The 18,318-nt window shown below is 44.0% G+C and overlaps 1 protein-coding gene across 1 annotated transcript; it reads left to right on the top strand.

The window, feature by feature from the left end:
• Positions 1–2,591: 2,591 nt before the first annotated feature.
• C17H17orf75 (chromosome 17 C17orf75 homolog) lies at positions 2,592–14,307 on the top strand. The gene is made up of 10 exons (XM_003912586.5): positions 2,592–2,809; positions 3,529–3,609; positions 4,873–4,998; positions 6,773–6,916; positions 7,170–7,227; positions 10,027–10,146; positions 10,631–10,695; positions 10,867–11,003; positions 12,048–12,151; positions 13,925–14,307. The coding sequence occupies exons 1-10, from the start codon at positions 2,670–2,672 to the stop codon at positions 14,138–14,140; spliced, it is 1,191 nt and encodes a 396-aa protein (XP_003912635.1). The 5' UTR covers positions 2,592–2,669; the 3' UTR covers positions 14,141–14,307.
• Positions 14,308–18,318: the final 4,011 nt, after the last annotated feature.

Raw genomic sequence — 18,318 nt, 5'->3', positions numbered from 1 at the left:
ACGGTCGTGGCTTATGCCTATAATCCCAGCACTTTGGGAGGCCGAGGAGGGCGGATCATGAGGTGAGGAGTTCGAGACCAGCCTGACCAACATGGGGATTCTTCTGCCTCAGACTCCCGAGTATCTGGGACTACAGGTGTGTGCCACCACGCCTGGATAATTTTTATATTTTTTAGTAGAGACAGAGTTTCACCAGGTTTGCCAGGCTGGTCTTGAACTCGTGACCTCAGGTGATCCACCTGCCTCAGCCTCCCAAAGTGCTGGGATTACAGGTGTGAGCCACTGCACCCGGCTGGGGTAATTCTTTTCAACCTAGAATTCAATGTCCAATCATATCAGTCTAAAATTCTATTTCTTTCTTCCCCCCCCCCCCCAAGACGTAGTCTCGCTCTGTTGCCCAGGCTGGAGAGCAGTGGCACAATCTTGGCTCACTGCAGCCTCTGCCTTCCAGGATCAGGTGATTCTCCTGCCTCTTGATTTGATTAAAGCAAATTAAGAGAATAAACCATAATTTAGAAAAAAATGGGATTGACAGGGAAGAATGTGAAGAAATCCAGATTGGAATAGAAGAAAGGGTTGTTGTGGGGACTCTCTATTAGTTTCTTTCTTTCTTTCTTTCTTTCTTGATACCCTGTCTCTATAAAAAATAAAAATACAGCTGTTTCCTGAGTGAGATTTGGTTTTCAGTCCGGGCAAATGAAGACCATTTTGGGGTTAAAAGGGCTCTTTTTTCTCCATTCCTTGATATGGACCTGTGCTGGGGACTGGTCAGCTATTCAAGTATAATGCACCCAGTTTTGGTTCTGTGCCAGGATTAAACCCATGATATTTCACAATTTGTATATGAACCCCGATGAAGTGTTTCTAGGAGGTGGTTGCCTTGTAACCTATGTTTTGCCAAATATCTACTATGAGTTTTTCTACCATCCTCGTGACTGTGGTATTGTAACTTAACCTCTCCAGGAAGTTCTGCTTAAAACTAAAATCAAGTGTATCTCAAGAGACTACTGTCCGATCTGAAATGCCTCTGTCGTGTGTTGTCCGCAATTAGAATCCTCTTTTAAATGTAGTTGAAATGAGAGATAAGGAAACTGACAATGTTACTAAATGGGAGATAGAGGTGAGGATACACATTGTGAATGAAGACATGGCAGTAACTTCTGCAACACAATCTTTTAAGAATGTGACTGCTATACTCCCTTGTTCATCAAATGAGTACCCTTATTGCAAGAGAAGAAACTGTGCTATCCACTTTGATATTGAGAGGCAATTTGGAATCTCTGCTGGGATTGCTTAGGACTGAGGATTTAATGTGCTATTTTGTGAAAATCTGAGAAGCAGGAAGGGGATTTAATGATCTCAACTGTTATCCATCTGAAAAACCTAACTTGTAATTTTAAATAAAATGGCAGGCTGCCTTCCAGTATTCCCTTTTTAAAGTAGGAACTGCCCCTGCTTTTAACTTTATGAAGTTTTATTTATGAATAAAGTTTGTACTACTAAAAAAAAAATACAAAACACACGCACACACACGGTGGCTTAAAACAATGGAAATGTATTGTTTCACAGTTCTGGATGCTAGAAGTTGACATGGAGGTGCTGGTGGGGACATACTCTCTTGAAGCCTCTAGTGGAGAATCTGTTCCATGTCCTCTCCTAGCTTCTGGTGATGACCATTAATCCCTGACATTCCTTGGTTTGTAGACACATCACTGCAGTCTGCCTCCTCCTTCACGTGGTGCTATGGTTTAAGTGTTTGTCCACTCCCAAATTCATGTTGAAATTTAACTGCCATTGTAAGACTATTAAGAAGTGGGGCCTTTAAGAGGTGATTATAAATTGCCCACTCTTTGGTATCCTTTTATAGCATCATAAAATGAACTGAGACAGAAAACTGGTACTGGAGAATAGGGTGTTGCAGAAACAAACACCTGAAAATGTGAATTGGTGTTAGAACTGGGTAATGGGCAGAGACTGGAAGGGCTGCTGGGATTACAGGCGTGAACCACCACGCCTGGCTAATTTTTTGTACTTTTGGTAGAGACAGAGTTTCACCATGTTGCCCAGGCTGGTCTTGAACTCCTGACCTCAAGTGATCCGCCTGCGTCGGTCTCCCAAAGCACTGGGATTACAGGCGTGAGCCACCGTGCCCGGCCTTTTAGTTTTTACATAGTCAGATTTTTAAAACGTTTTCCTGTATGATTTCTGTTTTATTATGTTTGGAAAGACCTCCTTAACTTCAAGAATTAACATTATCCCATATTTTCACTTTAACAAAATTCATTTTAAATTCTTAACTTTTTTATCGAACGGGTGTCTGTGCGTGCTGGCACGCGAACAAGGAGGCAGACAAGTAGCCTTATTCTTTTCCATGTGGCTAGGCAGTTGTGCCACCCTCATCACATAGTAAGTTTCCTAGACGACTCAAAGGAAAATAAGTTCAAAATAAATGGTAAAAGTTTTTCAGTAAAGGCGAACTCAGTACGCCTGTCAGCCCCTGTGGGGTGAAAAGCCTCCCTTTCCAGGGCAGTCTTTGCCTGCGAACCCGGGAAAACCAGCGGAACGCAGGTGTGCGAGCGCCGGGAGCCGGACGAGCCCGGATACTGACGGCTGCACGGCAGCAGGGGAGCGGTTTGGCGGAGACACAGGGCCACCCAGAGGCCGTCGCGATGCTCCCCTCCTTGCAGGAATCGCTGGATGGAGATGAAAAGGAGCTAGAGAGTAGCGAGGAGGGAGGCTCAGCCGAGGAGCGGAGACTCGAGCCGCCGTCCAGCAGCCACTACTGTCTTTACAGCTACCGCGGAAGCAGGTGCTGGCGCCCAGCTCGGCCTGCCAGCCCGCCTGCCCCTGCGGCCCCGCCCCCGGCCCGCCGCCCGGCCTTGCACCCCACCCCCGGCCCGGCGGCCCGGCCGCTCCTAAAAGCCATCTTCTCCTCTCCCAGCCAAGGTCTCTGGCCTGAAGGGCGCTCCTTGCCTCACGCTGCTCTTCCCAGCCCCCATCGTGGACTTGTATGCCTGGCCCAACCATACCTGTGCCCTTCATCTGCCCCTATATCATCCCAGCTCCTTACTCTGCAGCTGCCCTTTGTTTAGCGCAGTGCCCCGCACGCTCAATAATTTCAGTTCCCGTCCCCTCTCCTTTCTGTCATTATCTCCCCACTTTCTCCCATTTCTGTCACACACACCCCTGTCCCCACCCTCTGGTTTTCCTCTGTTCTTGCTTCCTCTTTTCCCTTCTCCTGACTGACTTTCCTGGAACCTTCTTGGCCCTGTCAAGTTTGGTTTTTAAAGGAGTCTCCTTGAACCTTCTGGGTATTTAACCTTTCCTCCATCCCTTAGGTGGCCTGGAGAGAGAAGGGGCTCTTGTCAGCACTGCTGTATGGGTTTTCCTTGTCATGAGGATAGGCAGTGCACTTCCACCTTGCAGCATTTTTAGTTGACTCCTTGCCTTACCCTGCTTGCAAGGCCCCCATACTCCTCTTGGTTTAGAGCCCACAATTGATAGCACTATTGGTTTTGTGGCTTGCAGATTGGCACAGCAACGAGGGGACAGTGATGACGGAAGCCCAAGTGGCACAAATGCAGAAACTCCCTCTGGTGATGATTTCAGGTAAAAAGAACTTCACCGTAATTCATGCATGTGCTTTTATCTTCCCTGTATCTCTGGCCTGTGCATGTCAGTGGGTACTCTATTTCCACTGAGCTTTCCCTGAGTCAAACCATCAATTCCTCCTGTCCCCTAGGAACCTCATCCTGATTTCCTCATTGGCTGGTTCATTCAAGGCTGGGACAAACAAATCCACATACTTGTGCTTGGTGATTAGCTAGAAAGAAATCCTTTTTTTTTTTTCCTTTTAAATTGAGACCGGGTCTTGCTCTGCTGCCCAGGTTGGAGTGCAGTGGCATGATCTTGGCTCGCTGCAGCATCAACCTCCCCGGCCTCAGGTGATCCTCTCACTACAGCCTCCCCAGTATCTGGGACTACTGACCACCACGCCTGGCTAATTTTTGTATTTCTGATAGAGATGGGGTTTCGCCATGTTGCCCAGTCTAGTCTTGAACTCCTGGACTGAAGTGATCTGCCCACTTCTGCCTCCCAAAGTGTTGGGATTACAGGCATGAGCCACCTTGCCCAGTCCTGAAATTTTTTTGTTGTTGTTGTTGTTTTTTGAGACAGTCTCCCTCTGTTGGCCAGGCTGGAGTGCAGTGGCACGATCTCGGCTCACTGCAAGCTCCGCCTCCCGGGTTCAGGCCATTCTTCTGCCTCAGCCTCCCGAGTAGCTGGGACTACCGGCACCCACCACCATGCCTGGCTAATTTTTTTGTATTTTTTTAGTAGAGACGGGTTTCACTGTGTTAGCCAGGATGATCTCAATCTCCTGACCTCGTGGTCCACCCACCTCAACCTCCCAAAGTGCTGGGATTATAGGCATGAGCCACTGCGCCCGGTCCCAGCCCTGAAAATTTTAAATCATCAATTATACCTCAATGAAGTTGAAAGATAAAAAAGATAAGAATGTGTGCAGGGGTGTGATTATAATGACTGACCATGGAATTAAGGTGGAATAAGGAGGGAAATGAGATGAGAAACTTGAGAGACTGTGAAAAAGAGGTAGGGTCAGTGGATTGGGGGTTCCAGTGGAGTCACAGTACTGGAGAGAATGAGCTGGAAAGATAGGACTATTTTAAGCTATTTGATGAGGTAGATCATACTTAGTGACATACATTCCTAGGAGCTTCACCAATAGGATTTATAAGGACAGCTTCCCACCGTCCTTAAAAGAGCCCTTGGCTTTGGTACCATTCTGTCTGACTTAATGGGTGTGAATACACTAGTCCACTGGTAAAGAATGTGTGTCTTTCATTTGTCAAGCCTCTCCTTGGCGGATACTAATCTACCATCCGAAGTGGAGCCAGAGCTGCGCAGTTTTATTGCTAAGCGTCTTTCAAAAGGTGCAGTCTTTGAAGGGCTGGGTAATGTTGCATCTGTGGAGCTGAAGTAAGTGCAAAATGTGCTGTGTCCTGAGTTTTTGTTTCTGAACTAAATATGAGAAGTGATGAGAAACTCCAAAAGATCAGCTCCTACTAGACCTGCAGAATTTGTCTTTGTTCTCTGGCAGCCCGAGCACTGGGCCTCACACATAAACATTTGTGGAATGGAATTAATTGAATGGCAGAGACCCTGGCACGCAATTGCACTTTATTTAATTAGCTTATTTTTTTGAGACAAGGTCTTGCTTTGTTGCCCAAGCTGGAGTGCAGCGGCGTGATTACAGCTCACTGCAGCCTTGACCTCCTGGGCTTAAGCAATCCTCTCACCTCAGCCTCCCAAGTATCTGGGACTGCAGGCAGGCACTACTATGCCCAACTAATTTTTAAATTTTTTTTTTTTTTTTGTAGAAATGACATCCCACTATGTTGCCCAGACTAGTAAGTTTTGTACTTAGAAGAAAGAGTTGATTATTAAAACTAAATTTGTATACAATTTCTAAAGTATTTTCACAAACTTTTGTAGTTTTCCTTACAAAGGGGAAATATAGCAGGTACTTTTATTTTCATTTTCAGATGAGGAAATAAACTCAGAGAAGTTTATGTAAGCTCAGGTCATGAGGCTGGTCAAATTGATGGAGTTCAGGCTTAAACATGAGCATTCTTAGTTCAATTCCAACTGTCTTTCCATTACACCTCTATTTTTTTTTTTTTTTTTTTTTTTTTTTAGACAGAGACTCATTCTGTTGCCCAGGCTGGAGTACAGTAGTCTGATCTTGGCTCACTGCAACCTCCACCTCCCTGGTTCAAGCAATTCTCCTGCCTCAGCATCCCGAATAGCTGGGATTACAGGCATGCACCACCACACCTGGCTACTTTTTATATTTTTAGTAGAGATGGGATTTCACCATGTTGGCCAGGCTGGTCTCATACTCCTGACCTCAGGTGATTCACTTGCCTTGGCCTCCCAAAGTGCTGGGATTACAGGTGTGAGCCACCACGTCCAGCCTCCATTACACCTCTTAATTATAGTTCAACTCAGGCCGTGAAGTTAGCATACAGGTTCCCTCAGGAGTTTGAGGCCACGTCCCAAGGATGAGGCCACCTTCAGGCACATCTGCCTGAAACATCAATTTGTAAAAGTTTGGGAGAGGGGAGAACATGCTTTTTTTAAAAATATAAACGTGGGTATGAACTAGAGTGAAATTTGTGTGAATTCTTCACGTAAGACAGGAGAATTCAAAGAAATTTCATGTATGGTAGTGGCTGCTTTAACTAAAGCCCTCCAGGGTACACATTCGTTTTTCTTTTTTTTTTTTTTTTTTTGAGACGGAGTCTCGCTCTGTAGCCCAGGCTGGAGTGCAGTGGCCGGATCTCAGCTCACTGCAAGCTCCGCCTCCCGGGTTCACGCCATTCTCCGGCCTCAGCCTCCCGAGTAGCTGGGACTACAGGCGCCCGCCATCTCGCCCGGCTATTTTTTGTATTTCTTAGTAGAGACGGGGTTTCACTGTGTTCGCCAGGATGGTCTCGATCTCCTGACCTCGTGATCCGCCCATCTCGGCCTCCCAAAGTGCTGGGATTACAGGCTTGAGCCACCGCGCCCGGCCCACATTCGTTTTTCTTTGCTGCTACAAGCACACCAACAAGAAGTCTGGGAATCTCTGAGTTACTGGGCAGTTTAATGGTGTTGCCAGATCAAGATGACCGAAATTCAGAGCAGTCCACAAAATTATAGATGCATGAGTAACCAAAATAATGCATTTTACATTTTCTTTCTTTTCTAGAATTCCAGGTTACCGAGTTGGTTGTTATTACTGCCTTTTCCAAAATGAAAAATTGCTTCCTGAAACAGTAACGACAGACTCTGAACATAACCCTTCAGAATATGTGGTCTGTTTTTTAGGAGGGTCTGAAAAAGGACTTGAGCTATATCCTTTCTTTGGTTTTTGAGAACATCAGGAAGAAAAACATGGGAAGGCAGGTGGAAGACTATTACTACCAACCTCCAAAAAGCTTTTCTACTCCTCGTGTATTTAGTTGAATTTCATACCTTCATGTGGCCATTTTGCCTTGGCTTGCTTGCATTTGCAGCTTACATTATTTGAGAGATTTTATATTTCTCATTGAGAGACAAAATACTGTCTTCATTATTCATCCTTTATTGCTTCCTTAAGAACATACTTTCAGGCTTGAATTGGACAAGTACGTTCAAGGGCTGAAAAATAACATGAATTGTGAGGTAAGGTGACTGACTTAATGGTTTTTAAAGACTGAAATGGGGCCAGGCTCAGTGGCTCACACCTGTAATCCCAGCACTTCGGGAGGCCGAGGTGGGCAGATCACAAGGTCAGAGACCAGCCTGGTCAATATGATGAAACCTCGACTCTACTAAAAATGGAAAAATTAGCCGGGCATGGTAGTGGGTGCCTGTAATCCCAGCTACTCCGGAGGCTGAGGCAGGCGAATCACTTGAACCCGGGAGGCAGAGGTTTCAGTGAGCCGAGATCGCACCACTGCACTCCAGCCTGAGCAACAGAGTGAGACTCCGTCTCAAAAGAATTAAAAAAATAAAATAAAGACTGAAATGATTAATATACTGTGATTGCTCTACTTGTCAAATCATATAGACACAAAGACACCTATATTCTAGAAACTTGCCACTTTGTGAGCTAGTAGAGAGGTGAGTTTTTTTTTTTTTTTTTAAGACAGGGTCTTGCTTTGTTGCCCAAGCTGCAGGGCAGTGGTGCGATCAGGCAACCTGCAGCCTCAGCCTCTTGGGGCTCAAGCAATCTTCTTGCCTCAGCCTCCCAAATAGCTGGGACTACAGGCAGATACCAACACTCCTGGTTAACTTTTGGTATTTTTTGTCGAGATGAGGGTCTCACTTTGTTGCCCAGGCTGGTCTAGGATTCCTGGCCTCAAGCAATCCTCCCAACGCAGCCACCCAAAGTGCTGAGATTACAGATGCAAGCCATTGTGCCTGGCCTATAGGTGGTTTCTTTTTCTTTTTTCTTTTCTTTTTCTTTTTTATTTTTTGAGATAGGGTCTCACTCTATCACCCAGGCTGGAGTGCAGTGGCACGATCATGGCTTACTGCAGCCTTTTCTGGGCTCCAGTGATCCTCCCACCTCAGCCTCCCAAGTAGCTGATACCACAGGCATGCACCACCATGCCCAGATAATTGTATTTTTGGTAGAGGTGGGGTTTTGCCATTTTGCCCAGGCTTGTCTTGAACTCCTGAGCTCAAGTAATCCACCTGCCTCAGCCTCCCAAAATGCTGGGATTACAGGTGTGAGCCACCACACCCAGCACAGGTGATTTTAAAGGGATACAGGGAACATAGTTCTGTAAGTGCTGAAAGTTTCACAAGACTACTTCTGATGTTTTGTATCTATGAAAAATTTGATCTAGCCGGGCGCGGTGGCTCATGCCTGTAATCCCAGCACTTTGGGAGGCTGAGGCGGGCGGATCACAAGGTCAGGAGATTGAGACCACGGTGAAACCCCGTCTCTACTAAAAATACAAAAAATTAGCCCGGGCGCGGTGGCGGGTGCCTGTAGTCCCAGCTACTCAGGAGGCTGAGGCAGGAGAATGGCGTGAACCCGGGAGGCAGAGCTTGCAGTGAGCTGAGATCGCGCCACTGCACTCCAGCCTGGGCGAAGGAGGGAGACTCCATCTCAAAAAAAAAAAAAAAGAAAGAAAAATTTGATCTATTCAATGGCATGTAGTAACATGCCTGGCGAGGAAGAGGATGTCCTTTTCCTGATTTCTAGGCATATAAGATTTGTATTATGGTCAGAAGTAGTGGTCCATGCAGCCTCTGGCACAAAGACATGCTATGCAATAGTATGGCTGTTCTTGAACTCAACATCAAAGATTCTTAAAAACATTCTATTTTCATTAATTGATCTTTTATGAATTAGGCATATCCATATCAACTTATTCAAACCTTTGAAAAACTGGCTGGGTGTGGTGGCTCACACCTGTAATCTCAGCACTTTGAGAGGCTGAAGCGGGCAGATCACTTGAGCCCAGGAGTTCAAGACCAGCCTGAGCAACAAGATGAAACCCCTTCTCTACAAAAAATACAAAAATTAGCCAGACATGGTGGCACGCACCTGTGGTCCTAGCTACTTGGGAAGCTGAGGTGGGAGGATCGCTTGAGCCTGGGAAGTTGAGGCTGCAGTAGCTATGATCGCACCACTGCACTCCAGCCTGGATGACAGAGTGACACCTTGTCCCAAAAAAGCAAACAAAAACTGCTTTCAGCTTGTAGCAGTTGTTAGTCATGACTCTCACAAATTTACAACCTATTACATATATAGTAGGAGTTTTACTTTTCACATACTTAGAAGATACTGCAGGAGAGAGGAAGGGATAGTGCAGGAGTGAGCAAGGGATGCAAGTCTAATAGAGCTGTTCTCCCAGACTAGAGCTCTTCCTGTGTGATACTGGTCTTTAGGGAGCAGCATAGCCTAGAAAGCCAGATGTGCTCATGGCAGCATGCCTGACATCTGAAGTGGGGTGGAGTGCTTTGATGAGTTACTTGTATCCTTCCCTGTTCACATTCTGAATACGAATGAATTCTGTATCTACATGCCTTTAGTCATTCAATAGGCACTTAATAAGCTCATACTATACATGTTTTAGACACTGTACCGCAAGTGCTGGGGAAATGAGGATTATTGAGTGAATATCTCCATTGAGTGCACAGTATAGTGGGAGGACAGGGGCATGTGAATGCCCAACTCTTCCCTGTGAAGAAATAGCATGGAACCCTATTAATTCAGTCTCTTCATTTTATAGAATGTATTTCTTGGTGTGTTTTAAATAAATTCAGCACAGAATTAATCCTCACCCTGCCCAACAAGCCAGGAAAGATATATCGCAGTTTCTTTTTTTGAATTGGTGGTGTTAGCTTTAAAAAGGGAGGTATCTATCCTGGTCTTTTTTACCATCAAGGACATGATGAAGAAAATATGAAGTCCACTAAAGGGAAGGCTTCTATTAAAGCAAATGGCATTCTTTCTTGATTTAGGAAAGGGGCCTGGAGAGTCACAGAAAGTCCTATCTGAGCAGCTGGTTTGAGGATGTTGTATGCCCAATCCAAAGGGTTGTTCTTCTCTTTCAGGAAAAGCTTACCTTTCTGCTACATGCTGTAAGTACTGCCCAAACGAGAGCATTTCCTTAACTGAGAATCACTTTGGATCATTTAGAAACATACTGATTTTCTCCGAGTATGACTCCCATCCCTCCCCAAATATTGAAACTACGCTTGCTATCAAGATAGACCACACTTTATTTTCTCAGATCTAGAAAGTGATATTACTAAGGTAGAGTTGGATTTCAAATGCTAAGTCTTCCTAATAGGATAAAACATTTTAAAATAATTACTTTTCAAAGTCATCTGGGAAAGGTATAGTTTCCAAAACAATTTGAAAAGGTAAACAAAAATCCAAAGCAATTTTGATTCTATAAAATGTTAATGAGCAGTGGCTGAACAAGGCTCTGGAGAGTTTGTGACCAGTGCCCGTCAATCGTTGTCCAGTGTGGTAGGGACTTATAGGGACATTTAGTCATGAGTAGCTGCTCAAGAAAAACTGGAATATATATACCAATCAGGTTTCATTTTTCTCTCATAGGCTTTGAGTTATACTCCTGTTGAAGTTAAAGAATCAGATGAAAAAACAAAGAGAGACATTAACAGGTAAAGAACACAGTTTTTTCAAAGAGAAAAGATTTTCCACAGCAAGATTGACATCTATGTTTGTAAACTGCTCCTCCCATCCCTTCCCCACCAGCCTAGTGCAAAATAAATTTGTTTTCACCCTTCCGTCCTGCAATATTGTTTGTGGAAATGGACTTGTGTGTGTGGCAGGTTTCTGAGTGTGGCCAGTCTTCAAGGACTTATTCATGAAGGCACCATGACTTCTTTGTGCATGGCCATGACAGAGGAGCAACATAAGTCTGTGGTCATCGATTGCAGCAGCTCCCAGCCTCAGTTCTGCAATGCAGGTGAGCTACAACCTCTGAAGCAGCCTTCCTACATCTCTTGCGAGTCCCCATCTTTGCACTGAGAGCATATGATACAACCTTATTCTTCCTGCCTTGCGCAGTTTTACATGGTTATCTCAAACAATGAGAAACCACTTGCTGAAAACAATATAATTCTAGAAACATGGAAATCATGCTATGCCTAGCAATTCCACGCCTAGTACATAAAGAAATTCAAGTATGTGTACACAAGGAGACGAATTTTAAAATGTCCATAAAGGCATTATTTGAAAAAAGGAAGGAATTGGAAGCAATTTAAGTGTTTATCAACAGGAAAACTGTTAAACTGCTATATTCATGCAATGGAATATAACAGAGCAGTGAAAATGAATGAACTAGAGCTACTTGTGTCAATATAGCTTTCAAACATACTATTTAGTGAAATAACCATAAAAGAAAAAATACATAAAAGTTTTAACATATGCAGAATAATGTAGATAAGGCTGGCACACACAAAGGTATATGGGAAAAGTTTAAAGACGTCTGTGGGAATGATCATGCTTTCTGATGGGAAAGGAAGGGGGATGTGATTGGGAAGGGGCATACAGGGGGCTTCAGCCATTTTGGTATTCCTTAGCCATGTGGTGAGCACACCATTTTTTTTAGGCCATTATACAAGTCTTAAATAATTAATTATAGATGTTTTATATATAAATAAATGGGTCGGGCGTGGTGGCTCACAGCTGTAATCCCAGCACTTTGGGAGGCTGAGGCAGGTGGATCGGAGGTCAGGAGTTCGAGACCAGCCTGGCCAATATTGTGAAACCCTGTCTCTACTAAAAATACAAAAAAATTAGCCAGGCATGGTGGCAGGCACCTGTAATCCCAGCTACTCAGGAGGCTGAGGCAGGAGAATCACTTAAATCCAGGAGGTGGAGGTTGCAGTGAGCCAAGATCATGCCATTGCACTCCAGCCTGGGCAACAAGAGCGAAACTCTGTCTGAAATAAATAAATAAAGCTTTGTAAAATTTCATTTTATTTAGTCTCTCTGAAATGTTTTATAGGAAGTAACCGGTTTTGTGAGGATTGGATGCAAGCTTTTTTAAATGGTGCTGAAGGAGGTAACCCTTTTCTTTTCCGACAAGTACTGGAGAACTTTAAACTAAAGGTAATTAGTTGGCTGTGTGCCAAGTCGCACATGAAATTTTTGTCTGAATTTTAATTAGTACCAGTGACAGAGTAACAAACTTGCTTTATAGCTGTGATGCTTGTTAATTAGGATGTTCTCAAAACTGGAATTATCAGAAGACACTTACGTTAGTTTTTGGTAGCTTCTGTATACATATCATTTCTAATAAATTGGGTTGAATGCTTGCTTATATTTAAGGAACATCAGTCTTGGTCACAATTTGCGACTTATCTTAGTTGCAAAGCACAAAAAAAGTGGTTCAGTGCCTAAGTTTTCAAAATTCTGTTGGGGGCTGGGCGCGGTGGCTCACGCCTGTAATCCCAGCACTTTGGGAGACCACGGCAGGTGGACTGCTTGAGGCCAGGAGTTCAAGACCAGCCTGGTCAACATGGCAAAACCCTGTCTCTACTAAAATTACAAAAATTAGCTGGGCATTGTGGCACCTGCCTGTTATCCCAGCTATGTCAGGAGGCTGAGGCATGAAAATTGCTTGAACCCAGGAGGCAGAGGTTGCAATGAGCCCAGATTATGCCACTGCACTCTGGCCTGGGTGACAGAGTAAGACTTTGTCTAAAAAAAAAAAAAAAAAAAAAAAAAAAGAATTCTGATGGAGACTTGTTGTCACCTTATTTAGGAGTTTTGTTTGTTTTAAAGAGACAGAATATTACTTTCTCACTCAGGCTGGAGTGCAGTGGTGCAATAATGGCTCACTGCAGCCTTAACCTCCTGGGTTCAAGCAATCTTCCTGTCTCAGCCTCCTGAGTAGCTGAAACTACAGGTGTGCACCACCACACTCGGCTAATTATTTTATTTTTTGTAGAGATGGGATCTCACTGTGTTGCCCAGGCTAGTCTCAAACTACCGGCCCTTAAGCAATCCTTTTGCCTGGGGCTCCCAGAGTGTTGGGATTACAGTCATGAGCCACCATGCTAGGCAGGAGATTATTTTAAAGTATTTTTACTTCGTATAAGAGATTTTCGGCCGGGCGCAGTGGCTCAAGCCTGTAATCCCAGCACTTTGGGAGGCCGAGACGGGTAGATCACAAGGTCATGAGATCGAGACCATCCTGGCTAACTCGGTGAAACCCCGTCTCTACTATAAAGTACAAAAAACTAGCCGGGCGAGGTGGCGGGCGCCTGTAGTCCCAGCTACTCGGGAGGCTGAGGTAGGAGAATGGCGTGAACCCGGGAGGCGGAGCTTGTAGTGAGCTGAGATCCGGCCACTGCACTCCAGCCTGGGCGACAGACGGAGACTCCGTCTCAAAAAAAAAAAAAAAAAAAAAAGAGATTTTCAGCTGGGCGTAGTGGCTCACACCTGTAATTCCAACACTTTGGGAGGCTGAGGCGGGTGGATCACTTGAGGTCAGAAGTTTGAGACCAGCCTGGCCAACATGGTGAAACCCTGTCTCTACTAAAAATACAAAATTAGCCGGGTGTGGTGGCGCACACCTGTAGTCCCAGCTACTTCAGAGGCTGAGGCAGGAAAATCACTTGAACCCAGGAGGCGGAGTACAAACTCCAAGATCGAGCCATTGTACTCCAGCCTGGGCAACAAGAGCGAAACAAGAAAAAAACAGAGAGATTTTCTTCTACCAAGGGCAAAGCATACTGCACTGTAAATTTTGGAAATATGTAATATGAAAAGCAAACAATTCAGGAAGATATGTTGAGTTCTCAGCTGGATAGGAGTTATTTTTTTTAGCTTCATTATTATTTCACTTAACACATTTTTAACTGGGTAATCTTTTTCTAGGCCATACAAGACACAAACAATTTGAAGAGATTTATCCAACAGGCAGAAATGAATCATTATGCTTTGTTTAAATGTTACATGTTCCTAAAGAACTGTGGTAGCGGAGATATACTTTTGAAGATTGTTAAAGTGGAACATGAAGAAATGCCTGAAGCCAAAAATGTGGTAGCTGTCCTTGAAGAATTCATGAAAGAAACTCTTGACCAAAGTTTTTGATCATATGTTTTCAGATAATTGTATGATCAAGTGATATATTTAAGTCTTAGTGTTTGAAATTGCAGTTATAATTGTTCATAGGATTGCTATTTAAGATGATTTGAAACTCAATCCAGATTTTCTTTTCGTATTTTACCAATTTAACTTAAACAAAAATCTGAGGAACAGATGCGTATGTGAGAGTTGTGGAATTTTCTTCACTGAGTCCTGGACAGATGCGTATGTGAGAGTTGTGGAATTTTCTTCACTGAGTCCTGGACAGACGCATATGTGACAGTTGTGGAATTTTCTTCACTGAGTCCTGGATAGATACATATGTGAGAGTTGTGGAATTTTCTTCACTGAGTCCTAGATAGACGTGTATGTGAGAGTTGTGGAATTTTCTTCACTGAGCCGTAGGTAGATACATATGTGAGAGTTGTGGAATTTTAGTGTCTCACTGGCCCCGTAAATTCCAGGCTTCAGGAAGCTGTTGCTTAAAAAATTTCAGAGATGATTTTGTTTGTGGCTTTTCTCAGGAAAAGCCTGAGTCTGCTGCAGTATTTAGCAACTTTTCTTAGAAAAACCATAATACTTCCTTTTCAATGGATTGTAGCTTTTTAAAAAAAAAAATGTAATCCTAGTCTTAGAACAGATTAATACCACTACACCATTTCAGAGATAGATCTGTGCATCCTGTGGGTGCTTGATACATTTTTTTGTCTAGTTGATAATGGCATGGATGATAGTCAAGATTTTAAGTCAATATGCAAATCCTGAGTATGTAGAAAATTAAATGAGCTTTAAAAATCGATGCACTAGCTTCAAGATAAAACATTATCTTTGAGAGAAAGCTACTGCAGAAATCGCCCCCAGTCACCATTTCATTTATTTGTTCACAGGTATTTATGAAGAGCCTGTGTTTTCTTTTAGGTGAAAATGCTGGAGTTTTTTTTTTTTTTTTTTTTTTTAAGACGGAGTCTCGCTCTGTCGCCCAGGCTGGAGTGCAGTGGCCGGATCTCGGCTCACTGCAAGCTCCGCCTCCCGGGTTCACGCCATTCTCCTGCCTCAGCCTCCCGAGTAGCTGGGACTACAGGCGCCCGCCACCTCGCCCGGCTAGTTTTTTGTATTTTTTAGTAGAGATGGGGTTTCACCGTGTTAGCCAGGATGGTCTCGATCTCCTGACCTCGTGATCCACCCGTCTCGGCCTCCCAAAGTGCTGGGATTACAGGCTTGAGCCACCACGCCCGGCCAATGCTGGAGTTTTAAAACAGTGTTGAGAAAAGAAACAAAATACATACAGTTTACAAGCAAACTGTAACATAAGGAATGCAAACAGGTTCTTCATATTAGAGTGACTCATTGATTTTAGTTTTTTGTACATTTGTTACCAGCCTCAGATTGTTTTACTCTGAATCAATTGAAAGTGCCCTCAGCTAGCCATTTACAATTCCCATGGAAGCCTATGTAGCTACACACATACAATTGCAATTTGCTTGGCATAGCTCTTTAATAAATTCATTTGATAATGATTTTTGCTTAGAAGAACAGAAGAAGTCTTGTGTTCTCACTTCCCTGAGGATGCTCAGAGGAGCACAAACCCATAAAACTGAGGAATCCTTTCTTAAATGGATCTAAATTCACATTAAGTGCTGAGTTTTAACTTTCAAAATGACTGACAATGGCCTTCTGGTTTTTCCTCTACGTAAGCCTCGGGACATGACTCACCAAGCATTTCTTTTCCTTTAATGAGAAATACAATTCAGGATCTTCATAAATGCTTTCATATGGTTTTAAACTTTAATAACTTGGATTGTAGGTAGTATAGAAAGAAATCGAAGTAGCATTTTTCATAGTATTAAAATGAGAGTGGCTGGGCACGGTGGCTCACGCCTGTAATCCCAGCACTTTGAGAGGCCGAGGTGGGTGGATCACCTGAGGTCAGGAATTTGAGACCAGCCTGACTAATATGGTGAAACCCTGTCTCGACTAAAATTACAAAAACTAGCTGGGAATGGTGGCGTGTGCCTGTAGTCCCAGCTACTTGGGAGGCTGAGGCAGGAGAATCGCTTGAACCCAGGAGGCGGAGGTTGCAGTGAGCCAAGATCGCGCCACTACATTCCAACCTGGGCAACAGAGTGAGACTCTGTCTCAAAACAAAGTCAGGGTGATTAAGGAAAACCAGTAATTTTATGACACTATCGTTGAATCTGTCTGTCTTTTCCCAGTGCAGTTGGTTCCCCATTTAGAAATCATTTTTTTAAGTAAGCCATATTAGCACATCAGTGTTTTAGTCTGAAAAACATACTTCATTTTCAAATTCATGTCATTGAAGAGTCTGTTGTAAATGGCATTTAAAAGCAAATGTGTTACCTGCTTCACATCATTTATGGATATAGGCAAGGTGTAATTATATATTCTCTCTGTGGTTGTATATATTTTTATAATGTAGGCTCACTACATTACACAGCTCTATATGATAGTCTTATCTTTTTTTTCTTTTTTAAATGAAATGTGGTCTCACTATGTTGCTCAAGACTGGTCTTAAACTCTTGAACTCAAGCTTGGCCTCCCACCTTGGCCTCCCAAAGTGAGCCACCACACCCAGCCTCTGGTAGTCTTATTTTTAAAAAATAAGTCTGGGCCAGGCACGGTGGCTCACGCCTGTAATCCCAGCACTTTGGGAGGCCGAGGCGGGCGGATCATGAGGTCAGGAGATCGAGACCATCCTGGTGAACACAGTGAAACCCCGTCTTTACTAAAAATACAAAAAATTAGCCGGGCATGGTGGCGGGCACCTGTAGTCCCAGCTACTCAGGATGCTGAGGCAGGAGAATGGCGTGAACCCAGGAGGTGGAGCTTGCAGTGAGCTGAGATCGTACCACTGCACTCCAGCCTGGGCGACCGAGCAAGACTCCGTCTCAAAAAAAAAGTCTGACAAACTGTATATCACTACTCTAGACAAGGAAAATGGTGTCATGGAACTGAATATCTTGGTCATGAGAAGAAACCACAGAGCTCATGACTAGAAACATGTACTGTATTCAAATTTTAATAAGCTACTATCTTGGCTTTTAAAGTTTTTTTGTCTTTGTTTTTGTTTTATTTTTTGAGACGGAGTCTCACTCTGTCGCCCAGGCTGGAGTGCAGTGGCTCAATCTCGGCTCCCTGCAACCTCCGCCTCCCAGGATCAAGCGATTCTCCCGCCTCAGCCTCCCCAGTAGCTGGAACTACAGGCACCCACCACCACGCCCGGCTAATTTTTTTGTATTTTTAGTAGAGACAGGGTTTCACCGTGTTAGCCAGGATGGTCTCAATCTCCCGACCTCGTGACATGCCTGCCTCAGCCTCCCAAAGTGGTGGGATTACAGGCGTGAGCCACTGTGCCCAGCCAGCTTTTAAAGTTTTAAAAAGGATTTGTTGGCCGGGCGCGGTGGCTCAAGCCTATAATCCCAGCACTTTGGGAGGCCGAGACGGGCGGATCACGAGGTCAGGAGATCGAGACCATCCTGGCTAACACGGTGAAACCCCGTCTCTATTAAGAAATACAAAAAAAACTAGCCGGGCGAGGTGGCGGGCGCCTGTAGTCCCAGCTACTCGGGAGGCTGAGGCCGGAGAATGGCGTGAACCCGGGAGGCAGAGCTTGCAGTGAGCTGAGATCCGGCCACTGCACTCCAGCCTGGGCGACAGAGCGAGACTCCGTCTCAAAAAAAAAAAAAAAAAAAAAAAAAGGATTTGTTTAGACATGGAATATAGTTATGTATATTACTTGTGTGCTGTACACACAGAGGAAATGTATGTTTGTCATGTATGAAGACTGGCTTCAGTTTATCTGTAATTTGTAATTATAATAATAAAACTTAGCTTCTTATCAAGATAGTCGTTTTTGTTTAATGAGCTCAATCCTCAAGCCTAACATTTGTATTCCCAACAAGTTTGTGAGGAAATTATACTTGTTGTACTAAGGAATTTGTTGAAGAAAATCAAATCGCTTGCTGGGATACACACCTTTCTGCTTCTTGCAGGAGGCATCATGCACAGTCTAAGAGCAATTTCCCTCACAATGTTTTATTCATCGTCCAGTAGAGTTATACCCGTAGAACTCAATAAACCAAGTTACTTCCTTTCACTCTCATTCATTATTCACCATGACAGAATGCCTGTCCTCTACCAGAGGATCCCTTAGACCAGGTGCCAGG

Source organism: Papio anubis, chromosome 17 (genome assembly GCF_008728515.1).
Source record: "Papio anubis isolate 15944 chromosome 17, Panubis1.0, whole genome shotgun sequence".
In the NCBI taxonomy this organism is placed as follows: Eukaryota; Metazoa; Chordata; class Mammalia; order Primates; family Cercopithecidae; genus Papio; species Papio anubis.
The sequence above is the reverse complement of the archived record's forward strand: the minus strand, read 5'-3'. Positions and strand labels throughout refer to the sequence as shown.